At 39.1% G+C, this 19558-nt stretch overlaps 1 protein-coding gene and 1 long non-coding RNA gene across 4 annotated transcripts in view; one reads left to right on the top strand and one right to left on the bottom strand.

Annotated features, from left to right (window-relative positions):
- The window catches only part of LOC132367859 (uncharacterized), a 121334-nt gene extending 106157 nt beyond the window's left edge, over positions 1–15177 (top strand). For 2 of the 3 annotated variants that reach the window (XR_009503869.1, XR_009503870.1), the window contains exons 3-4: positions 10545–10683; positions 14249–15177. This is a non-coding gene — a long non-coding RNA (uncharacterized LOC132367859). The remainder of the gene's footprint in view (positions 1–10544; positions 10684–14248) is intronic. The other variant, XR_009503871.1, reaches the window with a different exon arrangement.
- The window catches only part of GDA (guanine deaminase), a 122479-nt gene that overhangs the window by 27249 nt on the left and 75672 nt on the right, over positions 1–19558 (bottom strand). Inside the window, exons 9-10 of the mRNA XM_059926464.1 lie at positions 17781–17878; positions 12546–12613 (exon numbers count right to left, since the gene is read on the bottom strand). Of these exons, the coding sequence (XP_059782447.1) occupies positions 12546–12613; positions 17781–17878 (166 nt within the window). The remainder of the gene's footprint in view (positions 1–12545; positions 12614–17780; positions 17879–19558) is intronic.

Raw genomic sequence — 19558 nt, 5'->3', positions numbered from 1 at the left:
CACAAACATTTTTTGATTTTTTTTAATCTGTATACTGGCTTATTTAAGTGACTTATTTCCAGCTGTGATTTTCTCTTTCCTATAGATTCTTGCTTCTTTTCTATTTAGAGAAGACCTTTCAATATTTCTTTTAGGATAGGTTTAGTATTGCTGTGGGGTTTTTTTTTAGCTTTTGCTTGTCTTGAGAAATTCTTTGTCTCTCCTTCTATTCTAAATGATAATCTTGCTGGGTAGAGTAACCCAGTTTGCAGATCTTTCCCTTTTAGGACTTTGAATATATCTTGCCACTCCCTTCTGGCCTGCAACATTTTTGTCGAGAAATCAGCTGATAGTCTTATGGGGGTTTCTTTGTAATTAACTCTTTGTTTTTCTCTTGCTGCCTTTAGAATCCCCCTCTTTATCTTTAACTTTTGCCATTTTAATTATAATATGTCTTGGTGTAGTCTGTTTGAGTTCATCTTGTTGGGGACGCCCTGTGCTTCTTGTACCTGCATATCTGTTTCCTTCTTTAGGTTTGGGAAGTTTTCAGTCATAATTTATTCAAATACACTTTCGATCCCCTTTTCTCTTTCTTCTTCTTCTGGAATCCCTATTATGCATAGATTGACATGCTTTATATTATTCCATAGGTCTCTTATATTGCTTTCATTTTTGTTTCATTTGGCTTTCTGTCTGCTGTTCTGTTTGAGTGATTTCCATTATTCTGTCTTCCAGATCACTTACTCATTTTTCTGCATTATTCAATCTGCTATTCATTGCCTTTGGCTCAGCTTTCATCTCAACAAATGAGTTTTCTTATTTTTCTTGGCTCCTCTTTATAGTTTCTACTTCCCTTTTACAGTAATCTGCCTTTCTATTGATAGCCTTTTTAATTTAGCCTTTAAAATTCCTTCAGGATTTTGATTTTCTCCTTTTTGAATTCAGTGTCTGTTAAGCTGGAGAGGTCTGGTTAATTGTTCTTTCAGGGGAATTCTCTTGATCTTTTAACTGGGAGTGGTTCCTCTGGTTCTTCATTTTTCTTATGTTTATCTTACTGTATGAGTTTAGGAGAAACAATTATCTACTGTGGTCTTGGAGGGCTATTTTTATGTGGGAGCATCCCTAATTAGCCTGTGTAGGTTTAATATTTTTGGTACAAGTGCTATTTTTAATATGGATGCCTGCTGCCTCTTTCCTCAGTGTGTGCTGGCCATTATCCTCTTGATGGGGGGTGTGACTGGTGTTGTGGTGATCAGAGCCAGTACTGGATGTTGAGCGGGGCCTCCTCTTTGCTCTGTGGTTGTCACAGCCTTGTGGGGGCAGGGTCTTCTCCCTAGTTGTTGGAGTAGAAGCCCCTTATCCATTTCTGAGCTGTGGTGTGAGGTAAGCAGGGTTGGAGCACTCCCACTGGGAGAGGAGCCACTGAGTATTCCTTCACCGAAGCTGTCCACCTGGGAGTGCACTTTGGTGTGTCACCTGTCACCCGCTGTACAGGCTCACAAAATACACTGAGGTTAGCACTGCCCTTGGCTCTGCCTCCACCGTGGGAATGCCAGCAATTGGCTCTGGTGTCGCTCAGGCATTGTTATCACAAAGCCACCAGCAGAGATCTGTAGGCGCGGATCCACTGAAGTCAGATACCAGGACTGCAGCAGTCTCACACCTGGGCTCACCATGGAAGCTGTGGAGACAGCCCAGACCCTGGCCTGGCCCAGCCTCCACATGAACATGCCCACAAAGCCCACAGCTGCTACGGCCAGACCTATCCCAGCCACGGGAGGACCCGCCATCCACTCTGATGACCCACAGGCACTGAGTTTACAAAGGCAGTGGCATAAATCCGTGTATTGTGCAGCCACAGGGAGAGATTTCAGTCCTGCTTCCTAAGTTGTGCAACCCCTGGGGCTGAGCTCTGATTTCAGCCCCACCTCTGTGTAGGCAACCCACTGGCTTGTGTGCTCCCAGAGCTCACAGAGGCGGTGCTGTGCCACCTGAGCGAGCACGGAGAAAAAGGCTGCTATGGTGGGCCCTGCCACTCCCTTCACGCGCCCCTTAATGGTGCTTCACTTCTATGGTGGGCCTGGGCTTCTCTATGTACATCCCAGGTTGTGGCCATACCATACTCCAGCCCCTTCAGGCTGTGTCCCCACAGCCAACCCCAGGTCTCTCCCTAGGTCTGTCCTCTAAAGCTCAAGTTTCAGCACCCAGCCCCCACCTGCAACAGCAGACACATGTCTCAGGCTGGGGAGTGCAGGGCAGTGGCACAGACCTTCTGGGAAGCTCTCTCTCTGTTCTGCCAGCCACAAACCGAATGCTGTGCTTTCCTCCAAGCCTCTGAAGCTTGCTTTCTGTCCCCCACCAGAGAGAGGGCTTATCTCCCCACCAGAGAGAGAGCTTCCTGGGGTGCAGGAACCTTTCCTCTTTTTCACCTCCCTCCCAGGGGCACAGGTCCCAGCCCACTTCCTTTTTTCCCTTCTTCTTTCATCCTACCCAGTTAAGGTGGAGAAATTTCTCAGATAGTTTTCTGTTATCTGAGGTCTTCTGCCAGCGTTCAGTAGGTATTCTGTGAGAATTGTTTGCTGTAATTGTTGGAGGAGGTGAGCTCCACGTCCTTCTGCTCTGCCGTCTTGATTGGACCCCTTTTTAAAATTTATTTTATTGAAGTATAGTTGATTTACATTTGTTGTGTTAGTTTCTGCTGTAGAGCAAAGTAATTTAGTTACATATATATATATATACACTATATTATATATATATTGTTTTTCATATTCTTTTACATTATGGTTTATCACAGGATATTGAACATAGTCCCCTGTGCTATACAGTAGGACCTTGTTGTTTATTCATCCTATATATAATAGTTTGCATCTGCTAATCCCAAACTCCCAATCCATCCCTCCCCCAAACTTCCTCCCCCTTGGCAACCATAAGTCTGTTCTCTATGTCTGTGAGTCTGTTTCTGTTCCGTAGATACAGGAAGAGATGAGTGGGAAGGACAGGAGGGACCAGGTGGTGCCTGATATCTTTACTTCCCTAAGGAATTTAGACTTGACACTGTTGGTAATGGGAGGGAATGCTTAAGGATTTTTTTTTATTGAAGTATAGTTGATTTACATGTTTCAGGTATAAAGCAAAGTAATAAATTATATATATAAAACTTTATTAAAAAGTTATATATATATATATAAAATTCTTTTTCAGATTCTTTTCCATTGGAGGTTATTAGAAGATATTGAATATATTATTACAAGATGTTGAATATAGCTCCCTGTGCTATACAGTAGATCCTTGTTTGTTTATTTTATATATAGTAATGTGTATCTGTTAATCCCAAATTCCTAACTTCTTCCTCCCCCTATCCCCTTTGGTAACCATAAGTTTGGTTTCTATGTCTGTGGGTATATTTCTGTTTTGTAAATAAGTTCATTTGTATCATTTTTTAGATTCCACATATAAGTGATATAATATGATATTTTTCTCTGTCTGACTTACTTCACTTAGTGTGATAATCTCTAGGTCCATCCATGTTGCTGCCAATGGCAGTATTTCACTCGTTTTAATGGCTGAATGATATTCCCTTGTATATATATATACCACATCTTCTTTATCCATTCCTTTGTCAGTGGACATTTAGGTTGCTTCCAAGTCTTTGCTATTGTTTATAGTGCTACAATGAACATTGGGGTGCATGTATCTTTTCAAAGTATGTTATTCTGTGGATACATGCCCGGGAGTAGGATCCCTGAATCATATGGTAGTTCTATTTTTAGTTTTTTAAGGATCCTCCATACTCTTCTCCACAATGGTTGTACTAGTTTACATTCCCACCAACAGTATAAGAGGGTTCCCTTTTCTCCACACCCTCTGCAGCATTTATTGTTTGTAGACTTTTTGATGATGGCCATTCTGACTGATGTAAAGTGATACCTCATTGTAGTTTTGATTTGAATTTCCCTAATAACTAGTGATGTTGAGCATCTTTTCATGTGCTTTTTGGTCTTCTGTATGTCTTCTTTTTTTTTTTTTTTAGCTGTACTACGCAGCTTGCAGGTTCCCTGACCAGGGATTGAACCTGGGCCATGGCAGTGAAAGTGCTCAGTCCTAACCAGTGGACTGCCAGGGAATTCCCTCTGTATGTCTTCTCTGGAGAAATGTCTATTTAGATCTTCTGCCCTTTTTTTTTTTTTTGGCTGCGTTGGGTCTTTGTTGCTGCGCGTGGGCTTTCTCTAGTTGCGGTGAGCGGGGGCTACTCTTCATTGCGGTGCGTGGGTTTCTCATCGTGGTGGCTTCTCTTGTTGTGGAGCATGGGCTCTAGGCGTGTGGGCTTCAGTAGTTGTAGCATGCGGGCTCAGTAGTTGTAGCTCGCAGGCTCTAGAGCACAGGCTCAGTAGTTGTGGTGCATGGGCTTAGTTGCTCCGTGGCATGTGGGATCTTCCCGGACCAGGGCTCGAACGCGTGTACCCTGCATTGGCAGGCGGATTCTTAACCACTGCACCACCAGGGAAGCCCCTGCCCATTTTTTGATTGGGTTGTGGGGTTTTTTTTGATATTGAGCTGCATGAGCTGTTTGTTTATTTTGAGATTCATTTGCAAGTATTTTTCTCCCATTCTATGGGTTGTCTTTTCATTTTGTTTATGGTTTCCTTTGCTGTGCAAAAGGTTTTAAGTTTCATTAGGTCCCATTTGTTTATTTTTGTTTTATTTTCGTTACTCTAGGAGGTGGATCCAAAAAGATCTTGCTGCAATTTATGTCAAAGAGTGTTCTGCCTGTGTTTTTCCTCTAAGAATTTTATAGTATCTGGTCTTACATTGAGGTCTTTAATCCATTTTGAGTTTATTTTTGTGTATGGAGTTAGAGAATGTTCTAATTTGATTCTTTTATGTGTAGCTGTCCAGTTTTCCCAGCAACACTTATTGAGGAGACTGTCTTTTCTCCATTCTATATTCTTGCCTCCTTTGTAGTAGACTAATTGACCATAGGTGCATGGGTTTATTTCTGGGCTTTCTATCCTGTTCCATTGATCTATATTTCTGTTTTTGTGCCAGAACCATACTGTTTTGATTACTGTAGCTTTGTAGTATAGTCTGAAGTCAGGGAGCCTGATTCCTCCAGCTCCGTTTTTCTTTCTCAGGTTTGCTTTGGCTCTGTTGTCTTTTGTGTTTCCACACAAATTTAAAAATTTTTTGTTCTATTTCTGTGAAAAATGTTATTGGTAATTTAATAGGGATTGCATTGAATCTGTAGATTGCCTTGGGTAGTACAGTCATTTTGACAATATTGATTCTTCCAATACAAGAACATGGAATATCTTTCTGTCTGTCTGTGTTATCTTTTATTTCTTTCATCAGCATCTTATAGCTTTCAGAATACAGGTCTTTTACCTCCTTAGATACGTTTATTCCTAGGTATTTTATTCTTTCTTATGCAATGGTACATGGGATTGTTTCCATAATTTCTCTTTCTGATCTTTCGTTGTTAGTGTATAGAAATGCAACAGATTTCTGTGTATTAATTTTGTATCCTGCAACCTTACTGAATTCATTGATGAGCTCTAGTACTTTTCTGTGGCATCTTTAGGATTTTCTATGTATAGTATCATGTCATATGCAAACAATGACAGTTTTATTTCTTTTCCAATTTGGATACCTTTTATTCTTCTTCTCTGATTGCCATGGCTAGGACTTCTAAAACTGTGTTGAATAAAAGTGGTGATTGCAGACATCCTTGTCTTGTTCCTGATCATAGAGGAAATGGTTTCAGCTTTTCCCCATTGAGTATGATGTTAGCTGTGGGTTTGTCATATATGGCCTTTATTATGTTGAGGTAGGTTCCCTCTATGCCCACTTTCTGGAGAGTTCTTATAGATGGGTGTTGAATTTGGTCAAAAGCTTTTTCTGCATCTATTGAGATGATCATATGGTTTTTATTCTTCAATATTAATGGGGTGTATCACAGTGATTGATCTACGGATATTGAAAACTCCTTGCACCCCTGGGATAAATCCTAGTTGATCATGGTGTATCATCCTTTAATGTATTGTTGGATTTGGTTTGCTAGTATTTGGTTGAGGATTTTTGAGTATATGTTCATCAGTGATATTGGCCTGTAATTCACTTTTCTCATGGTATCGTTGGCTGGTTTTTGTATCAGGGTGATGGTGGCTTCTTAGAATGAGTTTGGGAGTGTTCCTTCCTCTGCAAAAGGATAGTTATTAACTCTTCTCTAAATGTTTGACAGAATTCACCTGGAAGCCATCTAGTCCTGGACTTTTGTTTGTTGGAAGCTTTTTCATCACAGTTTCAATTTCAGTACTTGTGATTGGTCTCTTCATATTTTCTATTTCTTTCTGGTTCAGTCTTGGAAGATTGTACCTTTCTAAGAATTAGTCCATTTCTTCTGGGTTTCCATTTCATTGGCATATAGTTGCTTGTAGTAATCTCTTATGATCCTTTGTATTTCTGCAGTGTCAATTGTAACTTCACCTTTTTCATTTCTAATTTTATTGCTTTGAGCCCTCTCCCTTTTTTTCTTGATGAGTCTGGCTAAAGGCTTATCACTTTTGTTTATTTTCCCCAAGGAACCAGCTTTTAGGTTCACTGATCTTTTCTTTTTTTCATTTCTCTTTCATTTATTTCTGCTCTGATCTTTATGACTTCTTTCCTTCTACTAACTTTGGATTTTGTTCTTCTTTCTCTCGGTTCTTTAGGTATAAGTTTAGATTGTTTATTTGAGATTTTTCTTGTTTCCTGAGATAAGATTGTATTGCTATAAACTTTCCTCTTAGAACTGCTTTTGCTGTGTCCCATAGGTTTTGGATTGTTGTGTTTTCATTTTCATTTGTCTCTAGGTATTTTTTGATTTCCTCTTTGATTTCTTCAGTGATCCATTGGTTGTTTAGTAACATATAGTTTAGCCTCCACGTGTTTGTGTTTTTTCCATTTTTTTTCTTGTAGTTGATTTCTAATCTCATAGTGTTGTGGTTGGAGAAAATGCTTGGTATGATTTCAGTTTTCTTAAGTTTACTGAGGTTTGCATTGTGGCCCAGCATGTGTTCTATCCTGGAGAATGTTGCATGTGCACTTCAGAAGAATGCGTTTTTTCCACTGCCTTTGGATGGAATGCTTTATAAATATCAATTAAGTCCATCTGCTCTTATGTGTCATTTAAGGCCTGTATTTCCTTATTGATTTTATTTCTGGATGATCTGTCCATTGATGAAAGTGGGGTGTTAAAGGCCCCCATTATTACCCTGTTACTGTCAATTTCTCCTTTTATGGCTGTTAGCATTTACCTTATATATTGAGGTGCTCCTATGTTGGATGCATATATATTTACAATTGTTATATCTTCTTAGATTGATCCCTTTATCATTATTTAGTGTCCTTCTTTGTCTCTTGTAACAGTTTTTAGTAACAGTTTTTATTTTAAAGTCTATTTTGTCTGAGTATTGCTCTTCCAGGTTTCTTTTGATTTCCATTTGCATGGGATACCTTTTTCCATCCCCTCATTTTCAGTCTGTATGTGTCCCTAGGTCTGAAATGGGTTGCTTGTAGATAGCATATATATGGGTCTTATTTTTGTATCTATTCTGCCAGTCTATGTGTTTTGGTTGGAGCATTTAATCTGTTTACATTTAAGGTAATTATCGATATGTATGTACTTATTGCCATTGTTAATTGTTTGGGGTTTGTTTTTGAAGGTCTTTTTTCTTCCCTTCCTCTTTTGTTTTGTGATTTGATGTCTAACTTTAATGTTGTGTTTGAATTCTCTTTTCTTTTGTGTGTGTGTGTATCTATTGTAGATTTTTGGTTTGCAGTTACCATGAGGTTTTGATAGATTAGTCTATATACATATGCAAGTTTGTTTTACGCTGTTGGTCTCTTAATTTCAAATGCATTTCCAGTATCCTGCATTTGTACTCTCCTCTTCTCATGTTTGCTGGTTTTGATATATTTGTGTGTGGATGATTTCCTACGTTTACTGTATGTTTGCCTTTACCGGTGAGATTTCCCATTTCGTAATCTTCTTGTTTCTCGTTGTGGCCTTTTCTTTCTGCCTAGAAAAGTTCCTTTAGCATTTGCTGTAAAGCTGGTTTGGTGGTCCTGAATTCTGTTAGCTTTTGCTTGTCTGTAAAGCTTTTGATTTCTCTGTCAAGTTTGAATGAGAGCCATGCTAGGTAGAGTATTCTTGGTTATAGGTTTTTCCCTTTCATCACTTTAAATATATCATGTCACTCCCTTCTGGCCTGCACAGTTTTTGCTGAAAAATCAGCGGACAACATACAAGGGAACTCCCATAAGGTTACTTATTGCTTTTCCCTTGTTGCTTTTAATGTTTTCTCCTTGTCTTTAATTTTTGTCAGTTTGAGTAATATGTGTCTTGGTGTGTTCCTCCTTGGGTTTATCCTGTATGGGACTCTGTGCTTCCTGTACTTGAGTGAGTGTTTCCTTCCCATGTTAGGGACATTTTCAACTACTATCTCTTCACGTATTTTCTCAGGCCCTTTCTCTCTCTCTTCTCCTTCTGGGACCCCTATAATGCAAATATTGGTGTGTTTAATGTTGTCCCAGAGGTCTCTTTGACTGTCCTCATTTCTTTTCATTCTTCTTTCTTTGTTCTGCAGCAGTGGTTTCCACCAATCTGTCTTCCAGCTTACTTATTCATTTTTCTGCCTAATTTATTCCACTATTGATTCCTTCTAGTATGTTTTTCATTTCAGTGATTTTATTGTTCATCTCTGTTTGTTCTAAAGATTCTAGCTCTTTATTAAACATTTCTTGTATCCTCTGAGTCTGTGCCTCCATTCTTTTTCCAAGATCTTGAATCACATTTACTATCATTACTATGAATTCTTTTTCATGTAGATTGCCTATCTCAACTTCACTTAGTTCTTCTGGGTTTTTATCTTGTTCCTTCTTTCTGCTGTCTCATTTTGTCTAACTTTCTGTGTTTGCCATCTCCATTCCTCAGGCTGCAGGATTGTAATTCTTCTTGGTTCTTGTGGGTGCCCTGTGGTGGGTGAGACTGGTCTGGGGGCTTGTGCTGGCTTCCTCGTGGGAGGAACTGGTGCCTGCCCACTGGTGGGTGGAGCTGGGTCTTGTCCCTCAAGTGGGCAGGGCTATGTCAAGGGGTATGTTTATAGGCAGCTTTTGGCTCAGGATGACTTTAGGCAGTCTGTCTGCTGATGGGTGGGGCTGTGTTCCCACCCTGTTTGTTGTTTGGCCTGAGGCATCCCAGCACTGAAGCCTGCAACCTGTTGGGTGAGGCCAGTTCTCAGTGCCAAAACAGCTATCTCCAGGAGAGTTAATGCCTATGAGTATTCCCTGGGGCATCCGCCACCAATGTCCTTGCCCCCAGAGTGAGCCACAGCCAACCCCTACCTCCCCAGAAGACCCTCCACGACTTGAAGATAGGTCTGGCCCAGCCTCTTATGGAGTCACTGCTTTGCTCTGGGTTCCAGTTCCTGTGAAACCTTGTGTGCTTCCTCAAGAGTGGAGTGTCTGTTTCCCCTTGTCCTGTGGAGCTCCTGCATTCAAGCCCCACTGGCCTTCAAAGCCAAATGCTCTGGGGGCTCCTCCTTCTGATGCCAGATCCCCAGGCTGGGGAGCATGACATGGGGCTCCGAACTATCACTCCTGTGGGAGAACCTCTGCGATATAATTATTTTCCAGTTTGCAGGTCACCTACCTGGCAAGTATGAGATTTTATTATGTGGTGAAAGCACCCGTCGTGCCATTTTGTTGTGGCTCCTTCTTTGTCTTTGGATGTAGAATATCTTTTTTGGTAGGTTCAAGTCTTTTTTGTCGATGGTTGTTCAGCAATCAGTTGTGATTTTGGTGTTTTCGTGAGAGGAGGTGAGCTCAAGTCTTTCCATTCTGCCATCTTGTCTCCTCTAGGCATCTAAATCTTCTATACCACATCTTCTTTTTCCGTTCCTCTGTTGATGGACATTGAGGTTGCTTCCATGTCTTGGCTACTGTAAATAATGCTGCTGTGAACATAGGGGTGCATGTATCTTTTTGAATTATAGTTTTGTCCAAATATATGCCTAGGAGTAGGATTGCTGGATTATATGGCAACTCTGTTTTTAGTTGAGGAAGCTCCAGTTTTCCATAGTGGCTGCACTAATTTACATTCCCACCAATAGTGTAGGAGCATTCCCTTTTCTTTACACCCTCTCCAGTATTTTTAACAAAATATTTTTGAGATTAATCCATATTCTGAATATTTCAATGTTTTGTTCTGTTTTTAGAATGCTGAATAATATTTAATTGTATAAATATGCCACATTTGCCTATCTGTCCTCCTGTTGGAAGGTGTTTGGACTATTTCCAGTTTGGGGCTATTATGAATAAAGATATTATAAATATTCTTGTACAACTATTTGTGCAAATATGTGTGTCCATTTCTCTAGGGTAAATACCCCAAATGGAATTACTGATGTATATTTAACTTTATAAGAAACTGCCAAACAGTTCTCTACATTGGTTGTACCATTTAATCTCCCTGCAGTAGCGTATGAGGGTCTACATGCTTCTTATTCTTTTTTTCTTTTCTTTTTCAGTTTTCTTCTTTCATTTTCAGATTTTCCTTTTCCATCAGAACTCATGGTCTTTTCATACTGCCATGTCTTCTTGTACTCTAAGGATGATAGCAATTTTCTGAACTCTTATTCTGGATCCTGAAGTAGATGCTTTTCAGAGGTATGTTCATCTTCTTATTCTTTTTGATACTGCTTTCTCTTGTTTTGCAATATTTTTGTGAAGCTTCATGAGGGTTTCTCCTATTTAATATTTGAGAAAGTCCAGATCTGCCTCTACTTCTTATAGACATGGTGAATAATCCATTCTTGGACCTGCTCTCTGTCCACAGTATAAGTTAAATAATCTACTGAAGTCCAAAGCAGAAGGACAAGTTTATACATAAAGGTCATGTTTAGGTAATACTGGTGCATAGGATGGCTGTTACAACAGAGACTATGTAAAATGCAACAACATTCTCCAAGTTGATATGATAATATATCATATTTAATCAAACCTTTAATCAGGAAACCAACGTTACTTTTTCCCTTTTAAGCCTATCTATCTTTATTAACTACTGCAACATGCCAGGTATGTGCTAACCACCTCACACACATTTTTTTTTCATTTAAGCCTCAAAACAAGGTTGTAACGTAGACATTATTATAATTATTGTTGTTCTTGTTATAGAAATTAGGAAACGAAGCCTTAGAAAATTAAAGTAATTTGCTCAAGGTCTTACAGCTAATAAGTGACATGCTTTACCTTCAGACCATCGCTATACAACCCAAAATCAAGAACTGGAAATCATGTGATGAACTTAAATCATGGAGACCAAAATCCTAGAAAATTTGAAAGCAGTACATCTGATTTTTGCATTTCTACCAAATTTTCCATTAATTGACAAAAACTCTTGGCCACTTTTTTCTTATTCATTCGTTAAAGCTTTTCTGTGAAGTTAAAAATAACTGGTTTCCTGCCATAATACCTGAGACTATATCCAGGTACTACACAATCTCAATGATTCAAGGCTTAAATTCAAAATTTTAAGAACTTTAATTGCTTTGATTCATGTAAAATTAAGAAAAGCTTCTAATCTAGCACACCTCTTTCCAATTATAGATAAATCATTTTGTATTATTGTATGTCTGTCTTACCAATATTGCTTGGTATAAAAATTAACTGAGACTTGAGTTATTGCAGAGAATGATAAAAACCATTATTGTCAATATGCAAACATTCTGGTGCTCTTACATATCAGGAAGACAAACGCATCAAGAATGAAAAATAAGACCTCGTGCCCCACAGCCATTAAAAAAATTTTTTGTTTTAGTTCATTCACACACAGTGATTAAAAAAAAAGGATGCCTAAACATTTGGGCCTGACTGACACTTCTAAAGTGAGCAGCACTGTACACACTCAAGAAAAACAATTAAAATGTACTGTGAAAAAAAAGGAGACATCACTAATTCATCAGCCACCTAGACTGTCCTTCAGCCTAGCAAACATCAGACTGCCTGTGGGAATTAGAATCTCATTTTGTTAAAAACTGCTTAAAAGCAAAGCATGCTTTTTAACATATCTTAGAGTTCTCCGTTATGGCATAGACTGAATTTGTGCTCACTACTGGCAAAGTTGAATAATTTTCTTTTGAGACAGTATTTGTGATGACACAGTTATTGAAAACCAAAAACATACAAATCCAAACCATTGACATTTAGCAGGAAGAACAAAACAAACAAAAAAACAAGGACTTTTCAAAAAGAATCTCTAAAACACTTGAGAAGGACTTATCCTTTATAGCCCCGTGTCTGAATAGTAAACATGGTTAATGGCTTTCAAGAGGTTAATGTCATCAAAACTTTTCCCTTCACATACACTTTTTTTACTGCTTCCAACCTCACTATTTTATTAGCTCTAGATATGACTACTAGAAAATAAAACTAAGTCTTTTAAAACATAGAACTCTTACTTGAAAATTAGTCACATTTGAAAGTTATGCACTTAACCACTTTGCCATGGTTCTTCATAGGAAACTACTAACCTGTACCCAGCCCTATCTTCACTCCATGTTTCAGGACCTCTGGCACATTGAGAAGGCCGCTGCTGAGCCTGCAGAGAGAGGAGATAGTCAGAACAAGGAGACCCACGTGGGTCCAACAAGAGAAGGGCACTAACAAAAATGATGGTGATATCACTGAAAATTATGATTCCCATCTCAGCTCTAATGCTGACACAAACACATTAGTCAAATCAGACCATCCGAGTCCTGGAGTAGAAAAGGATCATGAAGGAGTTTGAACCATTGAGCAGAGGTTAGTATCAGGAGGGCACAAAGCAGCAAGAATTAGAAGGGAGAGCAGGGGATCATTTGTAAGGAAAAATAAATGAAGAAATTAAATCTTGCAACTAGTTCAAAAATTTTTGCAATTTTTAGTATTTTTTCAGCTTAAGATACAAATGACAAAATTGTAAGATATTTAAAGTGTACAACATGATGATTTGATATATGTATACATTGCGAGAGGAGTTTCCCCCACTGAGGCGACCAACACATCTATCACCTCACATATTTACCTTTTTTATTTGTGAGAACATACAAGTTCTACTCTCTTAGCAAATTTCAGTTATACAATATGGTGTTATCAACTATAGGTCTTTAATTTTTTTTTTAAATTTTTTTTTAACCAACCCATCCTTCTATGCTAGGAAGTAGAAATTGTAAAGCGTTGCCTTTCCTCTCTTCCTGGGATCATTTGTTGCTCTGAATGAGTAGTGACTTGCAAGATCAAAGAAAGAGGGGTATAGCTGGAAGAGGGGATGCAGGTTGTAAGTCAGGGCCTGGTGGTTCAAATGCTACTTCTGAGGACAGCAGCAACTAGGAGAGATGGTTCCTGGACTGAATTCCGGAGCTCGTGACCCTGTCTCAGTAGATGTGCCACCTTTCTAAAGAGACAAAGAAAAACTAAAGCAATCCTTAGAAGTCTGAGATGATGCAAAGGTCAAAGTAGTCTGCTTGAAAATCCACATAATTATCATTTTCAAACTGCCAGTGCACATGCAATAAATCTCTCAAAGTGGCTGGAGAAAGAATAACAGTGACCATTCAAACCAAAATATTAGCCATAAAGAAATTTAACTTCAAACCTCAGTTTGCAAAACTGGGTCATGTTTTAATTTAGATGTTGTGTAACTAAACCCACAGGATGTTAAACCCTTCCCCTAACTGGTCACTAGACCATAATTACGGTCACTAAGCTGTACATAGGCAAGATTGCCTGTTATGTATGGCCACTTTATGTCTGAAAACTAAAAGCCTCTGGAACCTCTCAAAACACTCCAGAAATACATTGCTGTGGCTCTCGTGCCTTTCCCATACTGCCACTGATGTAGAACTTTTTTATTTGCAAAGTTCCTAGACTTCTGACTGCTGGCACCTCCTACTCGTTGCCTGGAGGCTCTTTCACTCGGGTAGAGCCCGCTCTGCCCTTGTTTGGGGAAGGTCCAAAGTTTCAGGGACTTCATGCCCCTTCGCACCCACCCAGCAGCCCTCCACCAATAACTGATAAGTTTAGGTATAATTACTCTGGCTCAACCACCCTTGGGCAGGTTGTCTTTGAGGTCTGCTTTGTACACTGGCTCCCTGAGTTTTCCAGAAAGATTAAATTCCAGGAACCCATGGTGGTAACTAGCTTGGTGATGTGCTCTTTACTGTCTTCCTTCCCTTCTCTGTCTCACCCCATAAAGGTGCTTCCTGAGATCACCTCCCAAATAAATTACTTGTACATAAATCCTCACGTCATATTCTGCTTCTGCAAGAACTCTAAAACAAGTAAGGATATAAAGTAAACCTCAAAAAATGAAAATCTAAAAACTACAGGCCAATATCACTGATGAACATAGATGTAAAAATCCTTAACAAAATACTGGCAAACAGAATCTAACAGCACATTAAAAGGATCATACACCATGATCAAGTGGGGTTTATCCCAGGAATGCAAGGATTCTTCAATATACGCAAATCAAACACTGTGATACACCATATTAACAGATTGAAGGAGAAAAACCATATGATCATCTCAACACCCATTTATGATAAAAACCCTCCAGAAAGTAGGCATAGAGGGAACTTTCCTCAACATAATAAAGGCCATATATGGCAAACCCACAGCCAACATTGTCCTCAATGGTGAAAAACTGAAATCATTTCCATTAAGATCAGGAACAAGATAAGGCTGCCCACTCTCACCATTATTATTCAACATAGTTTTGGAAGTTTTAGCCACAGCCATCAGAGAAGAAAAAGAAATAAAAAGGAATCCAAATTGGAAAAGAAATAAAGCTGTCACTGTTTGCAGATGACATGATACTATACAAAGAGAATCCTAAAGATGCTACCAGAAAACTACTAGAGCTAATCAATGAATTTGGTAAAGTAGCAGGATACAAAATTAATGCACAGAAATCTCTTGCATTCCTATACACTAATGATGAAAAATCTGAAAGTGAAATTAAAACACTCCCATTTACCATTGCAACAAAGAGAATAAAATACCTAGGAATAAACCTACCTAAGGAGACAAAAGACCTGTATGCAGAAAATCATAAGACACTGATGAAAGAAATTAAAGATGATACAAATAGATGGAGAGATATACCATGTTCTTGGATTGGAAGAATCAACATTGTGAAAATGACTATACTACCCAAAGCAATCTACAGATTCAATGCAATCCCTATCAAACTACCACTGGCATTTTTCACAGAACTAGAACAAAAAATCTCACAGTTTGTATGGAAACACAAAAGACCCCAAATAGCCAAAGCCATCTTGAGAAAGAAAAACGGAGCTGGAGGAATTAGGCTCCCTGACTTCAGACTATACTACAAAGCTACAGTAATTAAGACTGTATGGTACTGGCACAAAAACAGAAACATAGATCAATGGAACAGGATAGAAAGCCCAGAGATAAACCCACGCACATATGGTCACCTTACCTTTGATAAAGGAGACAAGAATATAGAGTGGAGAAAAGACAGCCTCTTCAATAAGTGGTTTTGGGAAAACTGGATAGCTACATGTAAAAGAATGAAATTAGACCACTCCCTAACACCATACACAAAAATAAACTCAAAATGGAATGAAGGCCTAAATGTAAGGCCAGACACTATTAAACTCTTAGAGGAAAACATAGGCAGAACACTCCATGACATAAATCACAGCAAGATCCTTTTTGACCCACCTCCTAGAGAAATGGAAATAAAAACAAAAAGAAACAAATGGGACCTAATGAAACTTAAAAACATCTGCACAGCAAAGGAAACCATAAACAAGACAAAAAGACAACCCTCAGAATGGGAGAAAGTATTTGCAAATGAAGCAACTGACAAAAGATTAATCTCCAAAATTTACAACCAGCTCATGCAGCTCAATATCAAAAAAACCAAACAACCCAATACAAAAATGGGCAGAAGACCTAAACAGACATTTCTCCAAAGAAGATATACAGATTGCCAACAAACACATGAAAGAATGCTCAACATCATTAATCATTAGAGAAATGCAAATCAAAACTACAATGAGGTATCACCTCACACCAGTCAGAATGGCCATCATCAAAAAATCTACAAACCATAAATGCTGGAGAGGGTGTGGAGAAAAGTGAACCCTCCTGCACTGTTGGTGGGAATGTAAATTGATACAGCCACTATGGAGAACAGTATGGAGGTTCCTTAAAAAACTAAAAATAGAACTACCATATGATCCAGCAATCCCACTACTGGGCATATACCCTGAGAAAACCATAATTCAAAAAGAGTCACGTACCACAATGTTCATTGCAGCACTCTTTACAATAGCCAGGACATGGAAGCAACCTAAGTGTCCATCAACAGATGAATGGATCAAGAAGATGTGGCACATATATACAATGGAATATTACTCAGCCATAAAAAGAAACGAAATTGACTTATTTGTAGTGAGGTGGATGGACCGAGAGTCTGTCATATGGAGTGAAGTAAGTCAGAAAGAGAAAAATAAATACCGTATACTAACACATATATATGGAATCTAAGAAGTTAAAAAAAAAGGTCATGAAGAACCTAAGGGCAATACGGGAATAAAGACGCAGACCTACTAGAGAATGGACTTGAGGATATGGGGAGGGGGAAGGGTAAGCTGGGACAAGGTGAGAGAGTGGCGTGGACATATGTACACTACCAAATGTAAAATAGATAGCTAGTGGGAAGCAACCGCATAGCACAGGGAGATAGCTCTGTGCTTTGTGACCACATAGAGGGGTGGGATAGGGAGGGTGGGAGGGAGGGAGATGCAAGAGGGAAGAGATATGGGGATATATGTATATGTATAACTGATTCACCTTGTTATAAAGCAGAAACTAACACACCATTGTAAAGCAATTATACTCCAATAAAGATGTTAAGAAAAAAAAATCCAGCAGAAGCTAATAAATTTATTGAATGAATATATGAATGATCCACCCCAACCTGCCTCTAGCTCTGTTCTGGGCCAACTAACACAAGAAATGAGAAATCCTTTCTGTATCTAATCATGGAGCATGAATTCTTAGCCTAGCGTCCAAGGATTGGCATTATAGAATCTATGAATTCCCTGAAATTGGATGCAGCATTTTTATGTCTATGGGCTTTTTTTTCTGAAGATACAGGCCACAAGTTTCATCTGATTCCCTTATGCATCTATAACTTTTCAAAGGTTAAGAACCAGGTATAAATAAAAATTTTGCTTGGGTGAATTACAGTAGGACAAGGCCCCTCCTAAGTGCATCTCGTCAGATGTAGCAGCATGACATTTACTGAAGGGTGCTGGCTTCTAGTAGCATTGCACCATTTCTGGTAATGTCCACATTTCTAGTAGTTTGTACAACACAAAGTAATAAGAGGTCAGTACACTCTCTCTGGAACACCTGGTTGGCACACCCACTCTTTCGGTCCTTAGCTCTAAGTTCTCAGTGCTATTGGTTTTGAACTCTATTTCCTATTGTTCTGTTTTGTGAAAACTCAGAAATTTTAAGAGATGTGGTGCTCTTCAAATGCATGCTCTGCAAAAAATAGCCTCTTTTAAGTGCTCTCTGTCTCCCCAGTACAGTATAGGTAGGTATCCTTCTATGTAGTTCACATCCCAATTGAACACAACTACAGAAGAGAGATACTGGAGGAATGACTGAGAAAACAAAGGTATTTGGCTGCTACTTTGCAACCCAAACGTTCATAATCTACTAATCAATAATTGCCTACTTACGATAAGTTAGAATTGGGACAATGCGAGATGGATGCTCCTCGTTCCCTGAATACATCCAGTTCTTCTTCGGAAAGGTAGCAGCCATGTGCCATCACTGTCTGGAGAGAAGAGCATCCTACGTGGACTCTACCACTCAAAAATGCTTAAGTCAGTCCTCACTCACAAGATATTATAGGTGCACATAAAAGCTCTGACTTATCTGTTATCATCTTCACAAGAACACTGATGATTACCTGTATGTATAAAATCACTGTGTACAAGTTACACCTCAGAAAAGGCCTGTGAAAACATTGGATTATGAAAGTGCCACACATTTGTGGATCTTTTTCTCTTTTTTTTAATCTATAAAATAAATGAGGGTTGGTCCAGTTGACCTCTATGCAAGTAAAATTAACATGCAAATTGAAGGCTAATTTATTAATTATATAGAAATATATGTAGAGGAGGATGAAAATTATGATGTAGCATAAACAAGATCTATGCAGAGTATTAACCTTTCAAATTAGTCACATTCAGATCTCTGAGCACAGAGTCCCTAAGAATTTATTTGCTGTAATAGTTAAACTCTCCATGCAGTTCATACATTTCATTAAATGCCAAGGCCAGGGGGTATATTGTTGTAATCAGGTCTCTCCTCACTCATATTAATTTTTTTTTTTTTTAAATTCACGTTCTTTTATTTATTTATTTATTTATTTATGGCTGTGTTGGGTCTTCGTTTCTGTGCGAGGGCTTTCTCTAGTTGTGGCAAGTAGGGACCACCCTTCATCGCGGTGCGCGGGCCTCTCACCATCGCGGCCTCTCTTGTTGCGGAGCACAGGCTCCAGACGCGCAGGCTCAGTAATTGTGGCTCACGGGCCCAGTTGCTCCGTGGCATGTGGGATCTTCCCAGACCAGGGCTCGAACCCATGTCCCCTGCATTGGCAGGCAGATTCTCAACCACTGCGCCACCAGGGAAGCCCACTCATATTAATTTTAATTAACTTTAAATTGTTTAATTATAAATGTAGTAATACTCATTTCTTTTACAGAGCAATCTTAGAGTGTTTAAAAATAAAAAGTAAAAAGTCCTCTGCTTTCTCCCTCAGGATCACTTTTAACGTTCAATGTGTGTCTTCCAGACAGTGTTTGCTAAGTGAGCATGCACCCGCACGTATACACACATATCAAACAATACTGTATACACACTCTTCCTTGTAAGTCTGTATACCTCATTCTTTGTGAATGTTGGAGAAAATTCTAATTATGTGTGTTCTATAATTTAAACAATTTCCCACTGATAGCCATTTTTTAACTTTCATATGTAATTAACATCCCTATTCATAGTCCTTACAGAATGGATCTTCAAAAATACATTTTCTAGGGCTTCCCTGGTGGTGCAGTGGTTAAGAATCTGCCTGCCAATGCAGGGGACACGGGTTCGAGCCCTGGTCTGGGAGGATCCCACATGCCACGGAGCAACTGAGCCCGTGAGCCACAACTACTGAGCCTGCGCGTCTGGAGCCTGTGCTTCGCAATGGGAGAGGCCGCGACAGTGAGAGGCCCGCGCACCGCGATGAAGAGTGGCCCCCACTCGCCGCAAATGGAGAAAGCCCTCGCACAGAAACGAAAACCCAACACAGCCAAAAATAAATAGATTTTTTAAAAAAATACATTTTCTAACTCAAAGGAATGCACATTTACATTCTAATGGATACTGACAAAATGTCCTTGGACCACATGACATTCCCACCTCAAAGAAGCTTTTAGATTTATTTACCAATAAATTTAATGATTTA

Source organism: Balaenoptera ricei, chromosome 6 (assembly GCF_028023285.1).
Source record: "Balaenoptera ricei isolate mBalRic1 chromosome 6, mBalRic1.hap2, whole genome shotgun sequence".
Classification (NCBI taxonomy): Eukaryota; Metazoa; Chordata; class Mammalia; order Artiodactyla; family Balaenopteridae; genus Balaenoptera; species Balaenoptera ricei.
This window is presented reverse-complemented; position numbering and strand designations above follow the sequence as displayed.